Genomic DNA, 23,403 nt, shown 5'->3' on the forward strand with positions numbered 1-23,403 from the left:
GGAACTGAGGTGAGGACCTGAATGTGGACTGGAGGGACCCTCCCCGTCCGTCCCGTAGCAAAGGTGGCCCCACAAAGTACCGTCCCGTGATCGGCAGTGTGAGGCCCTGGCCGGAGCCATAAGGGCGAGGAGTCCCCTCCATGTTGCCACGTGGAGGGCCTCGGGAAGGGGAGGCCTTTTTTGTCTAAAGAGGGCAGCCGCTGGAGCGAGCCCTGATGGCCTGGTGGGTCCAGGTTGGCGCTGCGCTGCGGCTCAGGCGCGATGCCACACCGCTCGTCCCTCAGCAGCCGTGCTGTGGCGGCTGCTCGCATGGAACTGAAGGGTTCGCAACTGGACACGGCTAGGGACTGGGGCTCTGCTGGGGAGACGGAAGGGCGAAGATTGGCGACAGAGGTTGGCGAACGCCGAGTCTTCCCCTCCAGAAAGAAAAAAAAACAGAGGGCAGCCTCTGTAGGCAAACGGAGGAGTCCGGCCCTCGCAGGTGATGAGATGGGATCCTCAGAGCTAATGAGGGTCCCTCCTTCCAACAGCGGTGACGTCACAGAGCCCCGCTCCTGCTATCAGTCCTGGAATGCCCCGGAGGAACGCAGGCTAAGATAACCCCTCGTTTTTGCCTGGGGTGGGGGTCTCAGCTAGAGAAAGGCCTTTATCTGAAGGGGGAAGCCCCATTAGGCAGAGGAAGGAGATTGGGCCCTAAACGCAGTAAAGGTAGGACTGTCAGAGCTAATCAGCAGACCTCCCCTCAAGATAGGGAGCTGAAGGGCCAGCCTGGTGGCTACCGGTTAAGTTGGCCCGCTCCACTCCGGCGGCCCCGGGGTTCACCGCCTGGATCCCAGGCGCAGACCTCCACCACTCACCAAGCCATGCTGTGAGCCACATACGAGATAGAGGATGATGGGCACAGATGTTAGCTCAGGGCCCGTCTTCCTCACCGAAAATAAAAAAATAGGGAGCTGCACAGAACAGTACGTCTGCTCTCAGATCTGGGAGATCCTTGTGCCCAGACATGGAAGCCAGATGTGGAGCAGCCTATCTTCTCTTCTAGCTGATGAGGGAGGGGAGGGCTTTGGTCTGAAGCTTATAGACTCAGGTCAGTCGATGGAGGAATCCCAAATCCTATCCGGAGTCAAGGTCAAACTCCTGAATGAGGATTGAGGGAAGAAAAAAGTGAACCCAATAGAGCCCTGGCCCTACTAGCAGACCTGGGAGACTCAGGCATGGTGACATGATGAGTCTTACTTCTTCCCAGAGCATCGCAGGGAGGTGAGGAACCTCGTTGATGGGGGTAGCCTCAGTCAGCAGACAGAGGATTTCCAGGTAGTGCCAGGAGCCAAGGAGAGGACCCTTAGAACTGAGGGGACCACCTACCCTACAACAGTGAGGGCAACACAGAATCCCTTGTTGATTGTAAGCCTTGGAAGTCCACACACAGTTGTGGCTAGATGAGGAAAATCTCACTTCTTCCTAGTGGGTCTCGGGTAGTTGGGGGCCCTAGTATTGGAGGACAAGCCTCAAGTCAAGAGACAGGATTTCCAGGTCCTGCCAGAAGTCGAGGTGAGGACACTGAGGGATGACTGAGATGAGCACCCACCCAAAGCAGTGGGGGCCTACAAAGTCCCGCCGCCCTCCACCCTGGGGAACCCCAAGTAGAGGTGGCCAGATGTGTTACCCCTCACTTCCAGCCCAGGGGACTCAGGGAGATGTGGGCCTTGATCTGAAGCTGGAAGACTCAGGTGGGCTGAGGGAGGAGCCTAGTTCCTGTCTGAGAGAGAACTGAAGAGGCCAATGACGCCAGAACAGTGGGGTCCCCGAGAGTCCAGCCCCTCTCCCCAATCTGGGGAGCCTATGGACAGGGATGACTGGAAGTGGCATCACCCTTCTTTCATCTTGGGGTTTTCAGGAAGGTAAGAATCTTAATGTGATGCGAGGGAGCTCGGGTCAGCAGAGGGAGGATTTCCATGTTTTGCCAGGATGCAGAGAGAAGATTCTGAGGACCATGGGGAACTCATGGTCCCCATGAGTTCCCATACCAGCAGGGACCCCACAGGGTTCGTCTCCATGGTCAGTCCTAGGAGTCCCCAGGCACTGGTGTCAGGCAGCAGTGCCCATCAGTTCCCACTCAGAGGGTACAGGGGAGAGAGAGTCTTAGTCTGATGGGTCAGCAGGAGGAGGAATATTAGGTTCTCCTCTGTGTAAAACTGGGGACCTTGGGTGAGGACCACACATCATAGGGCCTCAACCTGCCTGCTACAGCTTTCAGCCTCTGGAGACCACGGGCAGTGCGGCCAGATAGAGCCATCCTCACTTCTACTATTGGGTCTCAGTGAGTAGTGGGCCTTGCTGTGAGGAGAAGTCCTCAGGTCAAGAGAGAGGGCGTGCCCAGATCCTCCCAGAAGTCAAAGTGGGGACTGTGATTGATGACTGAAGATACCACCCTCCCTCTGCCAAATGAAAGGAGCAACAAAGATTCTTGCCCAGTCCCTAGAATCAGGCCTTGAAGGCCCAGCGCAGGGTTGTCAGGCTGAGACTCCACATTTCTTTGTTTCAGGTCCAATGGAGGTCCTTCGTATGAAGGTGCATCACCAGTCAGCAGAGGGGAGGGTCCCAGACTCTGTGTAGACAAGATGAGGACTCTGAATGAGGACTGAAGACAAATGAGTCTAGGACAGAGAGGTCCCCCAGAAGTGTCAGCACTGTCCACCCCAGCAGGGCTGGTTGGCTGAGGCAGCTCCTCAGTTCCTTCTCGTGGGTCCCAGGGAGCTTTGAGGTGTCAACTTTAGAGCACCAGAGGAAAGAGATGCCAGGCCCTACCAAGAGTTGACGTGATAGTCCTGTATGTGAACTCAGGGGACCCTTGTTCCCAGATGGAGAGGGCTCACGTTACCAGGCCCCGTTGTCAACCCAGGCAGCCACAGACAAGGCTGGCAGGCTGTTGCCTGAAGCCTGCTCACTCTGACTTCCTCCGCTGGGTTCTCGGGACAGACTCAGCAAGAGCCAGAGCCCTGTGGCATCCGAGAGCAGGGATCTCAAGGAAACCTGCAGAGGTGGCTTCTTCAAAGCCAAGGTGGAATCTCCTTCCTGAAGGTCTCACAGCTTGTCATCTTCCTCCTCCAGGTTCCCGCATCACCTGCTGTCCTGCCTACACTTCTGCCTGCTGTCCCTGAGCACAGTCATGCCTCGAGGTCAGAATAGTAAGCTCCGTGCACGAGAGAAACGCCGTCAGGCCCGGGGTGAGACCCAGGGTCCTAGCGGTGCTCAGGCCACTGCAGCAGAGGTCAGAGAGTCCCCCATCTCTCCTGTGTCTGGGGGTACTCCCTCGAGCTCCCCTGCTGCTGGCTGTCCCCAGAAGCCTCAGGGAGCCCCAGCCGCTAGGTCTCGTGCTGCAGGTGTTTCACGCCCAAGATCTCATGTGGGTGCCAAGAGCCAAGTTGAGGAAAGTGAAAATTCCTCCCAGGCCTCAACCTCCACTCAGAGCCCTCACGATGATCTTCTAACCAGGAAGGTGGGGCTGTTGATTGAATTCCTGCTGGACAAGTATCAAATGAAGGAGCCCATTAAGAGGGCAGACATGCTGAAGCTTGTCCACAAGAGGTACAGGGAGCACTTCCCTGAGATCCTCAGGAGAGTCTCTGAACGCATAGAGCTGGTCTTTGGCCTTTACTTGAAGGAAGTCAAGCCCAGTGGCCTCTGCTATACCCTCGTCGGCAAGCTAGACCTCCGCGAAGATGGAAGTCTGAGCGACGACTGGGGGTTTCCTAAGAGTGGGCTTCTGATGCCTCTCCTGGGTGTGATCTTCTTGAAACACAACCGCGCCTCTGAGGAGGAGATCTGGGAATTCCTGAATATGTTGGGCATCTATGATGGAAGGAGGCACTTTATCTTCGGGGAGCCCAGGAAGGTCATCACCCAAGATTTGGTGCAGGAAAAGTACCTGGAGTATCGTCAAGTGCCCAACAGTGCTCCTCCACGCTATGAATTCCGGTGGGGCCCCAGAGCCCATGCTGAAACCAGCAAGATGAAAGTCCTAGAGTTTGTGGCCAAAGTCAATGGTACGGTTCCCAGTGCCTTTCCATCCTATTATGAAGAGGCTTTGAGAGATGGGGCAGAGAGAGCCCGAGCCAGGCCCGCAGCCAGGGCTGCCACTACTGCCAAGGCCAGTGCACGTTCCAGGGCCACATCCAGCCGATACTCTCACCCCAAGTGAGGTCTCAGGCAGATTCTTCACTTTGTGGTTGACCAGTGTTCCTGATATGCATTAATGACTTCTCGACTTTTTTTTTTTTTTATCGTTGTTCAAGTGGTGTTCAACAGAAAGTTTATTTCCATTCAGGACGTAAGTTTATGAATGACACGGATCACACATTTATTGCTGTTTGTCAGGTTTAGGAGTAAAAGTTCTGTTTTTTGAAATACAAATTGGAAACCCTTAAATCACTTTTGTGATCCAGAACAAGATAGCGTGGCTTTAAGACAGGAATATCCTTGGAAATGTGAAAGAACGCCACACTAAAATAGTTGGGATCAGAAGACAGAGAGAGGGAAAGACAGAAAGTAAAAGGTGGTCAATTCTTGGTTTGCCTGATTCCATTTAGTCTTTGTTTTTGTAAATTTAAAAGATATATACCTGGATTTGCTTATGTGTTTTCAAGAATGTTCGAGAATATAAATCATAGTAAATCAGACCTCTTTGTTCATGGCTCTTATTTTATGCAAACATTAATTGAGCATCTGCTCTTTGGAAGTCTTCATGCTTGTACTCGGGATGTTGAGTCAAAGAAGACCTAGCCCCCGCCCATGCGATTATAGATTCTAGGAGAAGCTATCCTTATGGAAGAGGGTGAGATGCTCTCCAATTCGTAAAGAATAAGTGAAAAGGGTGAAGAGAGGGCAAAGAAAACACATTACTTAACTTTCATTGCTAAGCAGAATTTTGGTTGATTCGGAGCGTTTTGTTTTGCTTTGTTTGCTGGAACGCTGCATAGTCTCTGACATCCAGTAAATTAAAAAAAAAAAAAATCCCTGGTAACGTCTGAGGTCAAGCTAATCAGAGCAATTAAGTGCCACTTCCTAGTGTCTCGGTATGAGACAGATGCTTTCCATACATTACGTATACGCCACCAGTCCTACAAGACAGGGCTCATCAAACTTGCTTCACAGCGGAGAGCCTGAGACTGGGAGAATTAGAGTTTGGTAGTGTGCTAAAATTCATAAGACTAGTAAATGACAAGGCTGAGACTAGACTTCTGGTCTAAATTACTGTAGAGCCCACACTGTTTTACTCCTCCATCCCTGAGACACAGCCTGCATCTCTTATTTCAATTTTCCTCGCACTATTTCAAAATCTGTCCTAGGTGATAAAAAGAAGGGCCTTCTCCAAACAACTACTGGATTGGAATACATAGCCAGAGCACTAAGGGTACCAAAATGATTGACGGGTATAGATAAATAAAGGAAAGAGACAATCCTTGGTGACAGTATGATCATCTACATTTGCAACGTTAGATAACCTCAAAAGATGAGGGGCTCTCAAAATCCTCCTGGACAATCTCTTTCCTGTAGAAAGTAAACCTGTCAGAACAGAAGTTACATGAGGGGCGGCCCGGTGGCACAAGCGGTTAAGTGCGTGTGCTCCGCTGCAGCGGCCCGGGGTTGGCGGTTCGGATCCCGGGCGCGCACGGACGCACTGCTTGGCAAGCCGTACTGTGGCTGCGTCCCATATAAAGTGGATGAAGATGGGCATGGATGTTAGCCAAGGGCCAGTCTTCCTCAGCAAAAAGAAAAAAAAAAGAAGAGTATTGACAAATGTTAGCACAGGGCTGATATCCTCACACACACAAAAAAGAACTGAAGTTACGTAACAATCTACATCTGGCTGATGAAGAGAAGGAATAGATCAATGTATTGTTTTCCCTGACAGCCCACCTCCTATCCTGAGACTCCTGCCTTGTCCTACAGCTTCCCCATCTCACGAGACTTCTTGGACAGGGACCCATTCTCTGCAAGGTTTGCAGAGCGGAAACTGCTCAAGAGGTTGCAGAGATGTGGAATTTCCCAGGAAGCCTTTAATCCAAGAGACAGGGACCAAGGGGAGATCCATATGTAGGAACACTGGGGAGACCAACAGCCCAAAATATAAGGGGGTGGTCACGGGGACACCAGTCTCATCTGTCTGAAACACAGAGGGTCTCAGAGCCGTCAGGCTGAGCAAGCCCTCATTGATTCTTCAGGCTTCTCAGGGGCAGAAAAGCCTTGGTCTAAGGGCAGAGTTCTCAGGTCAGGAGGGAAAGGCGTGTCAGTCTCTCCTACAAATGATGGTGACACATCTGAATGAGGATGATGGAAGGACCTAGCCAGAACAGTAGGACTCCATAAAGTCCCATCCCAGGTGTAAGCCATGTGGGGTCCAGAGCAGCCTGGCTGCTTGTGACTAACACTGACATTTAACTCAGGTCCCAGGAAACTGAGGACTTTGTCGGAAGGCTATAGCCTCAGATCAGCTGAGAGTGGAGTCCCAGGAAGGGTGCAGGGTCCAAGTGCAGACCCTGCATTCGGACCTGGGGACCACTCAACCCACAACTGACAAGGATGCACCTAACCCCTCCTCTGCTGTTAGCCCTGGGTGGCACAGGCAAGAGCTGGCAGGCTCAAGTATCCCCCTGACTTCTGCTTGGAGAGTCTCAAGGAGATGAGGGTCTTGGTTTATAGGCTGGCTCTTCGGCAGAGACGGGAATCCTAGGCCATGGCGGTGTCAAGGTAAAAATCCTCTGTGAAGAATAGGACAACCAACTACACCTTAACAGAGGTGTCCTTAGAAAGTCCTGCCCCTGTAGCTGGCCCTGGAGAGCCACAGGCAGAGCTTTCAGGCTCAAGTTACTCCTCATTGACTGAGGGGGGTGGCCTCAGGGACTTCAAGTCCTTGGACTAATGAGGGAGGCCCCAGTCAGCAGATGAAGGACACCTGGTTCCTAACAGGAGTCAACATGATGACGCCGAGTGACAATGAGAGGATCCCTCCCAGAAAGCGGGGGTCACACAAAGCCCTAGCCCTGTCGTCAGACCTCAGACCATGTCACCTTGGCACGGTGACTGATAAGTCATACTGACTTCCTCCCAGAGCATTTCATGGAAGAGAGGAACCTCATCAAACAGGGCAGCCACAGGTTAGCAGAGAGAGAACTTCCAGATTGAGCCAGGGGCCAAGGTAAGGACCCTGAAGGCAGAAAGAACCACCCACCTCATAGCAGTTAGTGGGGGCAGCACAGATTCCTTCCCTTTCTGTTATCTTTAGGAGAATATGGGCTCTTATGGCCAGATGAGGTAAACTTCACTGCTTCCTAGTGGGTATCAGGGAATTGGGGCCCTTAGTATGAGTGGATAAGCCTCAAGTCAAGATCAGGGCTATTTCCCGGTTGTACCAGGAGTCAGGGTGAGGACAGCGAGGAACGTGGGACCACACACCCCATATCAGCGGTGACCACACAGAATATTCCCTACCGTCAGCCCTAGGAGGCCCCGGGCAGAGATGTCAGGCAGAGGGGCCCATCAGTTCCCACTCAGGAGTAAGAAGGAAGTTAGGGGTTTGGTCTGCGAGTGGCAGTCCCATGTCAACAGAGGGAAGAATCTTAGTCCTGCCCAGGAGTCAAATTTAAGACCGTGAGTTGGGACCTTGAGTGCGACCATTCATCACAAGGCCTCAAGCTGCCTGCCATAGCTTTCGTTCTTCTGAGACTGTGGGCAGATGTGGGCAGATAAAGCCACACTTATTTCCCCTGTTGGATCGCAGGGAGGTGTGGGTCTTACTATCAAAAGCTAGGCCTCAGGTCAAGAAGGAGGGGAACCCCAGGCCCTGCCAGGAGTCAAATCGGGGAGCCTGAGTGAGGACTGAGGGGTCCGTCCATCCTTGAATAGACGAGACCAAAGACAGTCACGCCTCACCCTTTGATATCAGCTCTAGAAAGCTCAGGGCAGGGCTATCAGGCGAGGCTCCCCCTCACTTCTTTATATCAGGTCTAAGGGAGGCAAAATCTTTGGTTTGAAAGGGCAGCCACCAGTCTTCAGAAGGGAGGGACATGATACAGGCCAGGGACTGTAACAGGTGCTTTACATCCTACACATTCCACGAGTCCTAGCAGACAGGGCTTACCAAATTCACTGTCCAGATGAAGAGCCTGAGGCTGACATAGAATGGGAGTGCCAAATAACGTGCCAAGGTTCACATGGCTGGTAAGTGACAGGGAGGAAACTAGATGCTTGATTTGAGCTAGTCTAAAGTCTACACTCTTCCACTCACCCAAGCTTGAGGCCGACCTTGTGTCCCTTAATTCCCTTTTTTTCTCATGACTGCAAAATATATCCAAGCAACAACTAGAAAACTTCGTGGCCAAACTCCCAGAGTGGAATACATAGCCAGAGCAATAATAATACCAAAGTAAGTGTGAGGTATCAATAAAGGGGAAAAAAAGAGAAAATGTTTGTTGATGATAAGATCATCTACATATGTGACTTCAGATAACCTTAAAAGATGAGGAACTCAAAAAAATTTGACACAGCGACTTCCGTATAAAAAGTAAAACTATTCGAACAGAAGTTACATGAGACCTTAAGTGTGGCTGGGGAAGAGACGGAACAGATCAACAGGTTTTAGTTCTCTTACAGCAAACCACCTGAGTCACCTGATTTATGCTGTGGATTTCCCATCTCTCATCACTCCTAGGACAGGGGTCCATTTTGTGCAAGGTGTGGAGTAGGGAAATGGCTCAAGAGTTTTCAGCATTGTGGCATTTCTGAAGAAGCCTTTAATCAAAGTGACAGAGCCTATATGGGGACACCCACGGATTGAGACTGGGGAAAGCAACATCCCAGAATATTGGTTCTTACAAAGAGACCAGCCCCTGACTGCCCTCAGACCTTGAAGGCTCCAGGCAGAGCTGTCAGGCTGAGCATCTCCTTACTTTTTTGTCACAGTTGTCAGGAAATTCAGAGCTTTGGTCCAAGGAGGGAAATCTCAGGTCAGTAGAGGGAGTTGTCAGATATAAATGTGAAGTCTCTAAAAAGAATGGAAGAAGAACCCACCCAGAACACTGGGATCCCATCAAATCCAGTTCCTGCTGTCAGCCCTTGGAGGTCCTGAATTTCATTGCAGGAGGAAGTATAAAGAGGCTTTGAGAGATGAGAAAGAGAGAGCCCGACCCGAGTTGCAGCCAGGCCTGGCACTACAGCCATGACCAGGGCACGTTCGCGGCCCGAGTCCAGCAGCACTCCCACATCTAGTAAAGCCTGCGAGAGAGTCTTCATCTTGTGGTTGAAAGAGAGGTCAACATTCTAAGTAGTTGGGCATCAGGGTGGAGTGAGGGAAGGCATTGCATGTCTTCTTTTAGTTCTTGCTCCACTTGAGAAACTGGGTCATTTATCTGTTTTGGGTCTTGGTGCGTTTTATTTTTTTGGTACTTTTGGTACTTTTTTGGTACACGTTTTGGTAAAATACTGCTCCTTGTAATAGAAAGTTTACTCGACTTCAGTATCTGTGTTTATGAATAAGTATCCCATATTTATTGCTGCTTCTCCAGCTAAGTATAAAAGTTTTGGTATTGTGTAAAAGAAATTTAAAAACCTTGAATCTCTCTTTATGGTCTAAAACAAGGTAACATGTCAAGCCAATAGGAATTTTCTTGCAAATGTGAATGAACACTATCGTTGGGATCAAGAAATATAGGAGAGGTCTTGGCTGAGTGGCATCGGCAAGACAGTGGAATAGGAATTTCCAGCCCTCCATTCCCCACTGAAACACAGATTTCACAGATTTCACAATGATATAAGTAACAAAATATCTTTATGAGAGATCCAGACTCTAATTAAGAAGTTGCAATACGACAGCTGAGCACAAATCAGAAATCAACTTCACTTGAAATGGCTGAGAAGAGCAATTTGACTTTACTGGCCTCAGCCCCTCCCTCAAGCTGGCACAGCTCGGCACTGAGAGAGATTGTGACTCCCCTCGAGGTGGGGGTAGTAAGGGGGGGTGAATGTCCCATGTACCCAAATAGCTGGCAGAACTAACAAATGTATTCAGTAACATTGCAGGATAAAAAATCAGTGCACAAAACTCAGTTCTGTAGCTACACACTAACAACATACAATTTGATAAAGAAATTAAGAAAATAATATCATTTATAGCAGTGTCAAAAAGAATAAAATACTTAAGAATAAGTTTAACCAAGGAGGTGAAAATTCTGTACACTGAAAACAGTAACACATCAATGGGAAAAACTGAAGAAGACACAAACAAAAGGAAAGGTATCCCATGTCCATGGATTGGAAGAATTAACATTGTTAAAATATCAATACTACTCAAAGCGATCTACAGATGCAATGCATTACTTCTCATAGTGCCAATGGAATTTTTCACAGAAATTGAAAAAAATCCTAAAATTTATGTGAAACCACAAAAGATCCCAAATAGCCAAAGTAATCTTGAGAAAGGGAAACAAAGATGGAGGCGTCACACTTCTTGACTTTGAACGATATTATACAGCTATCTTAGTCAAAACAGTGCTACGCTAGCGTGAAAACAGACACATAGACCAATGGAACAGAGTAGAACTCAGAAATAAACCCATGCATACATGGTCAAGTAATCTTTGACAAGGGCGCCAAGAATACACGATGGAGAAAGCACAGTCTCTTCAATAAACGGTGTTTGGAAAAACGAATGTCCACATGCAAAAGAATTAAACTGGTTGCTTATCTTACATCATACCCAAAAACTAATGTAAAATCGATTAAAGACTTAAAAATGAGACCTGAAACCATAAAACTCCAAGAAGAGAACAGAGAAAAAGCTCCTTGACATTGGTCTTGGCAATGACTTTTTGAATACAACAGAAGCTCAGGCAGGAAAAGCAAAAATAAAAAAGTGGGACTACATCCAACAAAAAGCTTCTGTACAGCAATGAAAACAATCAACAAAATGAAAAGACAACCTATTGAATGGGAGAAAATATTTGCAAACCATATATCTGGTAAGGGGTTAAGATCTAAATTCCATAAGAAACTCATATAATTCCATAGCATACAAACAAACAAATGAATAAATAAATAAATAACTCAATTTAAAAGTGAGCAAAGAAGCTGAATGTTTTTCTAAAGAGGATATACAGGTGGCCAACAGGTATATGAAAAGGTGCTCAACACCACTAATCATCAGGGAAATGCAAATTAAAACCACAATAAGATATCACCGCATACCTGTGAAGATAATTGTTACCAAAAGACAAGAGCTATCAAGTGTTGGCGAGAGTATTAAGAAGAGGGAACCCTGGTACACCGTTGGTGGGAATGTCAATTGGTACAGTCATTATGGAAAACAGTTTGGAGTTTACTCAAAAACTTACATGATTCAGTAATCTCACTTCTGAGCATACATCCAAAGGAAATGAAATCAGTACCTCAAAGAGATATCTGCACTCTTATGTTCATTGCACCATCATTCACAATAGCCAAGATATGGAAACAACTCAAATGTCCATCAACAGATAAATGGACAAAGAAAACGTCGTATACTGATACAATGGAATATTATTTAGCCTAAAAATGAAAGAAATCCTGTCATATGGGATAACGTGGATGAAGCTGGGAGACATTATTCTAAAGGAAATAAGCAAAGTCACAGAAGGATAAATACTGCATGATTCCACTTATAGGAGCAATCTAAAATAGTCAAACACATAGAAACACAGAGTAGAATGGTGGTGACCATGGGCTGCGGTTAGTGAGAAACGAAAAGTTGCTGTTCAACTGGTATAGTTTCAGCTATGCAAGATGAATAACTTCTAGGGATCTGCTGTAAAACATTGTGCCTATATTTAACAATACTGACTGTGCATTTGAAAATTTATTGACAGTAGTTCTCATGTTAAGTGTTCTTACCACAACAATAAAATGTTGATGTCTTGCTCTGTCCCCATGTAGAAAGTTAGCGGATCAGTGCAAGTATTTGGAAAAGATAACTCTTATTTACTGTTGGGGAATGCAAATTGGTTCAGCCACTATGGAAAACAGCATGGAAATTCCTAAAAAATTAAAAATAGTACTACCATATGATTCAGCAATGCCGCTTCTGGGTATATATCCAAAGAATTGAAATCAGAATCTTGAAGAGATATCTGCACTCCCGTGTTCATTGTAGCATTATTCACAATAGGCAAGACGAGGAAGCAACTAAAATGTCCATTGACGGATGAATGGATGAAAAAAATATGGTATATACATACAATGGAGTATTATTCAGTCTTAAAAAGAAGAAAACCTTGCTGTTGTCAACAACAGAGATGAACCTCGAGGACATTATGCTAAGTGAAAAAAGCCAGACACAAAGGACAAATACATGATACCACTTACATGAGGAATCTAAAATAGTCAAACTGATAGAAGCAGAATAGCATGGTGGTTGCCAGGGGCTAGGAAGAGCGGTAATGGGGAGGTATGGGTCAAAGGAAAGAAAGTTTCGCTTATATAAGGTGCATGAGTCTTGGAAATGCACTGTATAGCATAGAGCCTATAGTTAACAATACCACATTGGTTAATAATACCGCTTAAAAATTGCTGACGGGGTAGAAGTTTTGTTAAATGTTCTTGTTCCCCCTCCCCCCCGAAATAATAAATAAATAAAGAAGGCAGGAGAAATTTTGTGGAGGTAATGGATATGTTTATGGCCCAGATTGTGGTGATGTCTCCCAGGTATATACTTGTCTCAAAACACATCAAGTTCTATACATTAAATGTGTACAGCTCTTTGCATGTCAATCATTCCTCAATAAAGTGGTTTTAAAAAAAAGAGCACATATTTTGTCTCATTTGAGATTGTAGTCTCAGCACAGTGCCTAGTATACAGGAGACTCCTTATAAATATTTAGTCAATAAAGGATGAAAAGAAAGACTATAAATAAGAAGGAGATTTTCAATTCTTGGTTTGCCCAATCCCTTCTAGTGTTTCTTCTGTAAAACTAAAAGTTACATACCTGGATTTGCTTAGATTAATTGGGAACGTAAGAGAAAATAAATCCTAATGAATTAGGCCTCATACTCACTCTCTTCTTTATTTCTCAATAAAGAATGAGCTCTTTGGAAGGCTTCATGCTCTTACTAAGGATGCTTTCCCAAAAAAACCCAAAACGACAACAGCAACAAAACATGATCTAGCCCCTGCCCATTGAATTTTACAGTCTAGCAGCTGCTCTCATATCAAAAAGATGGTAAGATACTCTCTCTGACCTAAGGAACAAGTTAAAAGAAGGGGTGAAGAGCAGAGGAGGGTCCAGTTGAAAGCAGTCAAGCGTAAATGCCCCGAGGCCAGGCAGTGTGGAGACATAGGAACCTGAAAATCCTTCAGTGAGAGGTAATTTTAAGTGAGGTTGTACGGTGGGCTAGATGAGGCTTTGGGAGCGGTGAGCAAGGGCCAGACCCTCAGGTGGAGGGCCTCAGAGATGAAAGACAGCCTGCAACGGAAAATTGTCCTTAACGTTTACTTTGGGATTATGTGTAAAGCAGCGAATATCTCCTCCTGGCTCAGGAACGGAAGGTGTCCTGTGGGCTTGTCCCAGTGCAGTTGAACACAGTCCACAAACCAGGTATGTTACACACATCATCACCAGGGAGTGTCTGAGAAATAAGGGTGATACTCCCTTGAGGTGGGATGCCCAGAATCCACTGGACTGGCACTCTTTACCTTGGGTTGGGGAGACAGAGACCACTCCATTAAAAGTGAATTCAACTAGATTATCTTGTGTGTGACTTGGCGAATTTTGGCAAGGTCTAGATTTCTGTTGGTAGTTAAATGAATGAAAATAATGGTGATTTAGATGGAAGGGCAGCTGAGGTAGGAAAGATATTGAGCATTGAGAAAAATTCTTAGAACACTGAAAACACCCAGCTGGGAAAGACTCTCCCACAAACGCATTCTATATTCCATCATCTGATGAGGTTATATTATATAATTGTCCTTGCTAAGCAACGTTTTGGTTGATTGCGATTTCCCTGTCTTGGAGTTTGGTAATGTGCCCGAGTTCACAGGACTAGTAAGTGAGAGAGCAGGGAGTAGACTCCTGGTCTGACTTCCTCAGGAGCCCACACTGTTCATTCCACTCCTCTCTGCCTAAAGCAAACTTTGTGTTCCTTAATACTCCAAAATGTATCTCAGGGGATAAAAAGAAGGATTCTGTGCCCAAAGCACTGGATTGGAACACATAGCCAAAGCAAGTAAGAATACCACAGTAATGAAAATCATGAATAAAGAGGAGAAACAGATAATCTTCAGTGACAACATGATCATCTACACATGAGGTCAGATAACCTCAAAATCAGAGGATCACAAAACCATCCTGGACAGCTCCTTCCCATTAGGAAGGAAATCCCTTAAAACAGAAGTCACATAAGAGGCTAACTCTGACTATTGAAAAGAAAGACAGATCAGCGTCATTTTTCTCTGACACTCCACCCCTGTCCTGGGCCCCCTACCTTACATTGCAGTTTCCCCATCTCACACCAAGTCTGGGACACGAACCTGCAAGGTTTGCATTAGGAACCCTGCTCAAGAGTTGGCAGGGACATGGTGTTTCCCACGTATCCATTAATCCAAGAGACAGGAGACAAAATGAGGACCCCAAAATATAGGGGGTCATTCAAAGACCTGCCCCAACCTGCTCTCAGACCTAGAATGCCCAGGCAGGTCAGTCAGAATGGGCATCCCCTCTTGCACTCCTCATAGTGCTCAGCGAGGGCAAACTCTTGGCCTAAGGAGAGTGGCCTCAGTTCAGTAGAGAGGACCAAAGGTTGGAGAGATATTAAGCTGAAGACACTGCATGAGGAAGGTGGGGACCACTGACTCCAGAACAGTCATGCTCCACAGAGACTCTACTCTGCTGTCACCCTCTCAGGACCCAAATGTCCCTGGCCTGAAGTGGCTCACTCTAACCTTCACCCAGGAGGTCTCGGGAAGAAAGGGACCTTGATCCGAGCAGAGTAACCTCATGTCAGGGAGAGTGCAGGCCCAAGACTGGCGAAGAGCAAAGTGAGATCCCTGAGCGAGGAAAAGGGAGCACTAAACCCACAAATGAGGGGCCTTTACAGACCCCTGCCTGTATTCTTAAACGTGAAAGGCCCAGGCAGAGCTATAAGGCTGAGAAGCCGGCTCATTGCGGCCTGGCAGATCTCAGGGAGGGAAGGGACTTGTCTATCGAAGGACTAGGGTACTTGTTGTGCAGGCGGAGGAGTCTCAGGCATAGCCAGAGGCAAGATTAAGCCCCTCCGTGCAGGTGACAGGACCTCTCCCCAAAGAGCCAGGCTCGCAGAGTCCCGCCCCTCTGCTCAGGACTGGGAGGCGCCAGGCAGATGGCAGGCGCAGTCAGAAGCAGTGCGCCCTGACTTCCCACTGGGGACTGAGGAAGCCGAGGGCTTTGTTTGGGGTCGGGACTCGGGCCAGTAGAGGGAGGAGTCCCGGGCTCTGATAGGTTCCGAGCTGGCACCCTGAGTGAGGGGCTCGGGACCACCGACAGCTAAACGACGGGGTTCCACAGAGCCCTGCCCCCAGCCGTCGGCCCTCGGAGAACCCCCTGGGCAGCCATGGCCAGATGTGACTCACCTCCACCTCCCCGACTTCCCGTTTGGGACGCGAGGAACTCACCGGTGGCCACAGGTTTGCTGATCTGCGGGTGGATTCCGGGAACTGAGGTGAGAACCTCAATGTGGACTGAAGGGACGTCTCCCCGTCCCATAACAAAGGTGGCCCCTCAAACTACCGCCCCTGTGATCGATAGGCAGTGACAGGTCGGCAGAGCTATCAGGAAGAGATCTGCCTGGAAAGTCTCAGGAAGGGCAGGGCCTTGGTCTAAAAGAGGAACCCTGGTCCAAAGATGGAAGATACTTAGGCCCTAACAGCAGTGAAGGCCAGGGCCCTGAGTGCTAATTAACCCAATTAGGGGTGGCAACACAAAACACCCCCCATACCTATTGCTAGGAGGCTCCAGGCAGGGGAGTCATATATGGAGGACCCCGACTTTCCCCTCTAGGGACTCAGGGAATTGAGGGCTTTGCTCTGAGGCTTGACTACCCGGGTTACTGGTGGGGAGGAGTCCTAAGTCCTACCCAGCGTTAAGGTCAGAGATCTGAGTGAGGACTAAGGGGAACACCAACTCTAGGAAAGTGGGGTCTCATAAATTCTGCCCCTTCTCTCAGCCCTGTGGAAACCCAGAATATCTGTGAAGCCGAGGCACGCCCCTCATTTCTGGCTGCAGACTTTCAGAGAGGTGAGGGTGTTGGATAATTGAGCGGCCTCAATTCTGCAGAGGGAGGAGACTCAGGGCTTCATAGGAATCAGGGTGAGGGCCCTGAATTAAGACTGATGGTACCACTCACCCCCAAAAGAGGAGAAAACAGAAAGTCCCGCCCTCCTTGCTTGCAGCACTGAGGAGACCAGACATGGAAGTCAGGTGTATGTGAACACTCCTTTCCTTTGGAAGGCATCAGGTTGGTGAGAGCCTTTGTTTGAAGGGAAGGACATCAGATCAGCAGAGGCAAGTGTCCCAGGCCCTACCTAGAGCCAAAGCAAGGACCCTGAATGAGGACTGAGAACCCCAAAGAGCCCAGGACAGAGAGTCCCATAGAGCCGTCAGCAGTGGGTGCCCCCTGGCAGGGGTGGTGGCTGAGGTACGCCTTCACTTCCTTTTAAGGCATCCGAAGAAATGAAGACCTGGGTTTAGATGTAAATGTAAAGCAGCACAGAAGAGGGGGCCCAGGCCCTGCCTAAGTTGATGTGATGGTCTTGAATGTGAACTGAGAGGACCCCACATCCCAGAGTAGAGTGGGCTCCACGCGGACTAGACCTGCCCGCCGCTGCTCTCAGCCCCAGTAAGCACCAGGCAGAGCTGGAAGGCGAGAGCCTGAGGCTCAGTTTACTTATTTCCCCAGGTTTCTCAGCGGTTGATCAGAACAGGAGCCCTGTGGGTTCCTAGAGCAGTGCCCTCAAGGAAACCTGAAGAGGCAGCCGTCTTCAAGTCGAGGTGTTCTCTTCCTGCTGAAGGTGCTCACACCCTCTTATCCTCTCTCCTCTCTTGCCCAGATCACCTGCTGTCTTACCCGCTCTCCTGCCTGCTGTGCCTGATCACAGTCATGCTGCCTGGGGGGCAGAAGAGGAAGCTCCACACCCTCTCAGAAGAGAAACGCCACCAGGACCGAGGTGGGACCCAGGCGCCAAAGGGTGCTCAGGCCCCGGCAACCAAGCAGGAAGCTTTCCCCTCCTCGTCCCCTCCTCCTTTTGGTGTTATTACCCCTCAGGGAAAGCCTGGTGCTAGCTCCCGTAGCCCTCTCGACTGGCCTCAGAGAGCTCTACCCAGCACCACTACGTCTGCAGGTGTTTCTCGCACAAGATCACGTGAAGGAGCCAACTGCAAAATTGAGAAGAAACGAAGTTCCTGCGAGGCCCCACTCTCCATTGTGCAGTCTCCAAGAGACCCTCTGAGCAAGATGACGGGTATGTTGGTGCAGTTCGTGATGCACATGTACAAAAGGAAAAAGCCCATTATGAAAGCAGATATGCTGAAGATTGTCAATAAAAAGTACAAAAATCGCTTCCTTGAGATCCTCCAAAGAGCTTCTTTCAGTATGGAGGTGGTATTTGGTGTTGACTTAAGGGAAGTAGATTCTACCAAGCGTTCCTATATCCTTGTCAACAAAATGGACCTTCCCAACAATGGGACCGTGAACCGTGGCAGGGGCTTTCCCAAGACCGGTCTCCTAATGAATCTCCTGGGTGTGATCTTCATGAAGGGCAACTGCGCCACTGAGGAGGACATCTGGAAATTCCTGAATAAGATGAGGGTATACGCTGGGAAGAGGCACTTCATATTTGGGGAGCCCAAGAAGCTCATCACCCAAGATTTGGTGAAGCTTAAGTACTTGGTATACCAGCAGGTGCCCCACAGTGACCCTCCGTGCTATGAATTCCTGTGGGGCCCAAGAGCCCACGCTGAAACCAGCAAGATGAAAGTCCTGGAGTTTTTGGCCAAGATTAATCATACAGTCCCCAGTGCCTTCCAGTCTTGTTATAAAGAGGCTTTGAAAGAAGAGGAAGAGAGAGCCCAAGCCACAGTTACACTAAGGGCTGACACCAGTGCCATGGCCAGTGTATGTTCCGGGCCATGTCTAGCAGCTCCTCCCACATCCAGTGAAGTTGAGGCAGAGAGCGGTCAGTGTTCCAAGTAGTGGAGGGCTGGGTGTGACTGAGGGAACACAGTGTATAATATCTGTGTGTTCCTGTTCTATGTGGGTACTTCGGAGATTTACCTGTATTTTTCGCCACTTTTCAAATGTTGTTACTTCTCAGTGAAGTTTTATCCAGCATTATAATCTAAGTTTATGAATTATATTGGTCACACTGATTGTTATTTGTCAGGTTTAAGAATAAGAGTTGTGCTGTTTTGTGACATGAATTGGGATAACTTCCATCTTATTTAGTAATCTGGTGCAAGCTAACCTGGCACTGGAATATGCATTTCCTCGAAAATGTGAAAAAAATTAGGCAGTAAAGTATATGCAATCAAGACAGAGAAAAAGCATAAGATGGTCAACATGTGGCTTCCTAGTCCCTTTTACTGTGTTTTTATGAAATTATAAATAACAGTATGTGCCTGACTAATGTAAGAATATAGAATTAAATCATAATAAATGAAACCCCACGCTCACAGGTTCATTTATTCTGCAAACATTAATTGAGCATCTACTCTTAGAAGGCTCCGTGCTAGTACTGGGAGAGCTGAGAAAAAGAAGACCTAGCCATAAAATTATAGAGTCGAGAAGCAGCTGCCCTGTAAGGAAAATGCTGATATACACTCGAGGGCCAAAAGGACAAATGAAAAGACGGGATAGGAAAGGAGAGAGGTGGTCCTAGATGAGAGCAGTCAACTGTAAATTCCCTGAAGCAAGGGAGTGTTGGGCCTTGGGAAAATAAAAGGCCCTCGATGGGAGGCAATTCTGAGTTAGCGGCATGGTTGGCTAGATGAGGCTGTGATCATTGTGAGCAGGGGCCAGACCCTCAGATGGTGGACCCCATAGTTGAAAGACTAAGCCTGGAATGGGAAACCACCCTTAACAATTACTTTGAGATCATGGATAAACCAGAGAGGAGTCAACTGGTGCAGGGATGGAGCGAGTCCTGTGCTCTCGTCCTGGTGCAGGTGAACACAGTGTGCAAATTAGGTGTTTTGTTCACGTCGTCTCCAGGGAGTTTCTCAGAAATAAGGGTGATATGGGTTTCCCCTGCTCTCTGAAACAGCGTTCCTATGGAACCTTTCACAAGCTGAAATGATGTAAAGTGAAGAAACAATTACCATTGACGTATACGGGAAAAATTTTTGAGCGTTCCCAGACCCAGAAAATAACCTACCAAATCGTACCAAATTACACATAAAACCTAAAATAAGACCAACATACAGTAAAAGCAGGAATGATCAGATAAATACACAGCCTTGATGAAGTAGAAATACCGTGTGTACAGTGATGTTTCACTTACCAGCGTCGGGAAGACAGCAGGCACCCTGGAAGGCTGAGAGGTGGTGGCGGTGATGATGGTGTGTTAGGCTGAGTCGTTGGAGGTCGAGGTGGTGGGATGTACGGGAGACTGGGCTGTAGGAGACAGAGGAAGATGGTCACCTGTTAACATCTCATCGTCGTCTGAGTCCATCAGGGCAGGGAAGTCACTAAGGTCTACCCCTTCTTCTATGTCTGCCTGCCTCGAAGCTGAAGGTCGAGTTTCATCATACGAATACCACAGTATGCTTGACTGCTTAGCCTCTCTAGTGGCTTGCGGCAAAACAAATGCTGAATGCTGTTTGCACTTTTTACCGTTTCTTGTAAAAGCAAAAATCCTCTTTAGATCTCTTTCACTTAGTGAAAACAGGTACCAGTGTAGGTCGTTCCTAAAAGAGAAGTCGTGTCAAGTGAAGTTTTGGACTGTGGGGGAAACTTGTGCTTCCCTGAGGGGGCATGTCCAGAATCCACTGGACTGGCACTCTTTGCCCTGGGTTGGGGGAGCCAGGATTCACTCCATTAAAAAGTCCTTCAAATTATGAACGTAATTTGGCAAACTCTAGGCAAGGTCTAGATTTTTGTGCACGTTGAAATGAATGAAAGTAGGAGTGGTTTAGAAAGAAGGGCAGCTGAGAGGGAGGTAAGATTTTGGTCCTTGAAACATATTGTAGGATCTTTGTGCTGCATCCACCGAGGAAGTCCAGCTCACACCGACGCTGAATGACAGACTCTAACGGGGAGATATTACTTCGAGTTCCTTGCTAAGCGGCATTTTGCCTGATAGGGTTTTCTTTGTCCTAGAGCACTGTATATTTTCTGATCTCCGGGACTAAACATTGAATCTCAGTGTAGTAGATTGAGACTCCAGGGGCAAATTAATCATAGTAAGAAGTGGCATTCTTGAAAGTCTCAATACAAGCCAGGCAACGCGCCAGGCATTTTACATGCATCATATACGTTGCACCAATCCCCAAGACAGAGCTTATGAAACCCATTTCACAGAGGAAAAGACTGAGGCTCACAGAGTTTGGTAATGTGCCCAATTTCACACGGCTGTTAAGTAACAGGGTTGGAACTAGACCCCTGGCCTGAATTAGCCCAAAGGCCTCGTTTTTCCGCTCCTCCCAGCCTGAGGCCAACTTTGTATTCCTTAATTCATCTTTCTTCTCACTACTCCAAAATGTATCTCAAGTGATAAAAAGAAGGGCCATGTGCCCAAAACACTGCATTGCAATGCATAACCAGAGCAATAAGCATAACAAAACAATTGAGAAGTGAATAAAGAAGAGAAAGATAACATTCCGTGACAATTTGATCACCTATATATCCAAAGTCAGATAACCTCAAAAGATCAGAGGCTCACAAAACCATTCTGGGCAGCCCCTTCCGCAGAGAAAGTTAAGTCTGTTGAAGCAGGAATTACACAACAAGCTAAGTCTGGCTAGTAAACAGAAGGAATAGGTCAACGTATTCTTTTTTCTCTGACAGCATATCTGTCCTGGGGTCTCTGCCTTGTGTTACAGCTTCTCTATCTCATATCTGAAGGGACCAAGTCCCTGAAGGGTTTGCAATAGGGAAACTGGTCAAGAGTTTGCAGGCATGTGGCCTTTCCCAGGAAGCCTTTAGTCGAGAAACAGGAGCCATGATGAAGATCCCCTTATAGGAGGCCAGGGGAGAGCAACACAGCAGGCAAAGTTGTCTGCCTGAGCGCCCCCTCACTTATTCTTCACGGTTCTTGGGGCTTGTGAGTCCTGCTGTAGGAGGATGACTTCAGGTCAGTAGAGCGAGCAGTCCCAGTCTCTGACATCTGTGCAGGTGAGGCCCCTGAATGAGGAGGTGAGGAAGCACACACCCAGAACTGGCCCATAGACTCCTGACCCTGCTATCAGCCCTAGGAGTCCCCAAACAGCCTTGGTGGGGTGTGACTGGACCTGATTCCCAGTTACGAGGTTAAGAAGGTAAAGACTTTGGTCTGGGGTTGACTGAATCAGGTCAGTAGAGGTAGGATTTCCAAGGTGTGCCACGAGGAAGCTGAGTAAACTGAAGGGTTCAGAGACCACCACACCCATAAAGTGGAGACCCCACAGAATCTTGCCTGTTGTCATGAGAGATGCAGGCATAAATGTCAGGCAGAGACAGCCTCACATCCTTCTCAGGGGCAACAGAGAAGTAAGGATCTTGGTCTGAGGGGAGAGGTCTCAGGTCAGCAGAGGGAAGTAACTTAGGCCTTCACATGAGTCAGATTTAGGGTACTGAGTTGGAACGCTGAGTAGGATCACCATCACAGGGCCTCAAGCCGCCTGCCACAGCTGTCATTCACAGGAGACCATGGCAGGTGGGGCCAAATAAGGCTACCCTCACCTCTTCCTGTTGGATCTCAGGGAAGTGTGAGCCTTTCCCTGAGGAAACATCCTCAGGTCAAGAAAGAGGAGAGCCTCAGGCTCTGCCAGGGGGTAAATCAAGGAAACTGAGTGAGAAGTGAGGGGACCACTCACTCCTGAATAGAGAGGAAAGCAAAGAGTCTGGCCCTGCCCCTGCACTCAAGGCTTAACTCCCCAGGGCAGAGTGTGAGGCTGAGTCCTCCATCACGTTTTCTTAATTGACCCTATTTCTTTTTATTTTTTGCTGAGGAAGCTTCACCCTGAGCTAACATCTGCTGCCAGTCTTCCTCTCTTTGTAAGTGAGCCGCCGCCACAGCATGGCTACTGACAGACGAGTCGTGTAGTTCTGCGCCCAGGAACAGACCCCGAGCTGCTGAAGCAGAGCTTGCCACATTTAACACCTAGGCCACTGGGGCTGGCCCTTAATTGATTTTAATTTTTAGAGAAGTTTTAGGTTCACAGAAAAATTGAGCATAACGTACAGAGAGCTCCCATATATCCTCTTCCCCAACACAGGCTCCTCTACTATCAACATTCCACACCAGAGTGGTACATTTTCTACAATCTAATGAACCTACATTGACGCATCATCAGCAAGCAAAGTCCATAGTCACATTAAGCTTCATTCCTGGTGTTGTACATTTTGTGCGACTTGGCAAATGTGTGATGACTTTGATCTACCATTATGGTGTCATTCCACTGCAAATCCACCCTGCTCTGCCAACCACTCCTCCCTCTCCCCGAGCCCCTTTCAACCACTGATCTTTTTACTTCTTCTATAGTTTTGCCTTTTCCTGAATGTCATAGAGTTGGAATCATGCAGTATGTAGCCTTTTCAGATTGGCTTGTTTCACTTAGGAATATACATCTAAGGTTCCTCCATGTCTTTTCATGGCTAGATAGCTCATTTCCTTTTAGCACTGTATAATATTCCATTGTCAAGAGGTACCATGGTTTATTTATCCATTTGCCTGCTGAAGGACTGTTTCATTGCTTTCACGTTTTGGCAACTAGGACTAAAGCTGCTATAACCCTCCACGCAGGGTTTTCTGAGTATATAAGTTTTCAGTTCACTTGGGTAAATACCAAGGAACAGGATTGCTGGATCATATAGTAAGATAATGTTTAGTTGGGAGTTTTTTAAACCACTTTATTGAGGTATGATTGACAGACAAAAAGCTGTACATAGTTAACGTACAAATTGATGAGTTTGTAGATAAGTATGCACCCATGAAACTATCACCACAATTTAAGCCATAAACATACCCATCACCTCCAAGTTCCTCCCACCCATTTTTGCTGAGGGAGACTCGCCCTTAGCTAACATCTGTTGCCAATCTGCCTCTATTGGGTATGTGAGCCACCATCACAGCATGGCCACTGATTGACGAATGGTGTAGGTCCACGCCCGAGAACCAAACCCAGGCTGCCGAAGCGGAGCATGCCA

General features: G+C 47.8%; 2 protein-coding genes across 2 annotated transcripts; both read left to right on the top strand.

The window, feature by feature from the left end:
• On the top strand, window positions 1-4,265 carry LOC131400459 (melanoma-associated antigen B1-like). Its single transcript, XM_058535190.1, has 2 exons — window positions 1-9; window positions 3,115-4,265. The coding sequence occupies exon 2, from the start codon at window positions 3,173-3,175 to the stop codon at window positions 4,202-4,204; it is 1,032 nt and encodes a 343-aa protein (XP_058391173.1). The 5' UTR covers window positions 1-9; window positions 3,115-3,172; the 3' UTR covers window positions 4,205-4,265.
• Window positions 4,266-15,677: 11,412 nt separating this feature from the next.
• Window positions 15,678-18,311, top strand: LOC131400461 (melanoma-associated antigen B3-like). Its single transcript, XM_058535191.1, has 2 exons — window positions 15,678-15,723; window positions 17,111-18,311. Exon 2 carries the CDS (start codon window positions 17,161-17,163, stop codon window positions 18,250-18,252), a length of 1,092 nt encoding a protein of 363 aa, XP_058391174.1. The 5' UTR covers window positions 15,678-15,723; window positions 17,111-17,160; the 3' UTR covers window positions 18,253-18,311.
• Window positions 18,312-23,403: the final 5,092 nt, after the last annotated feature.

Source organism: Diceros bicornis, chromosome X (genome assembly GCF_020826845.1).
Source record: "Diceros bicornis minor isolate mBicDic1 chromosome X, mDicBic1.mat.cur, whole genome shotgun sequence".
Taxonomy (NCBI): Eukaryota; Metazoa; Chordata; class Mammalia; order Perissodactyla; family Rhinocerotidae; genus Diceros; species Diceros bicornis.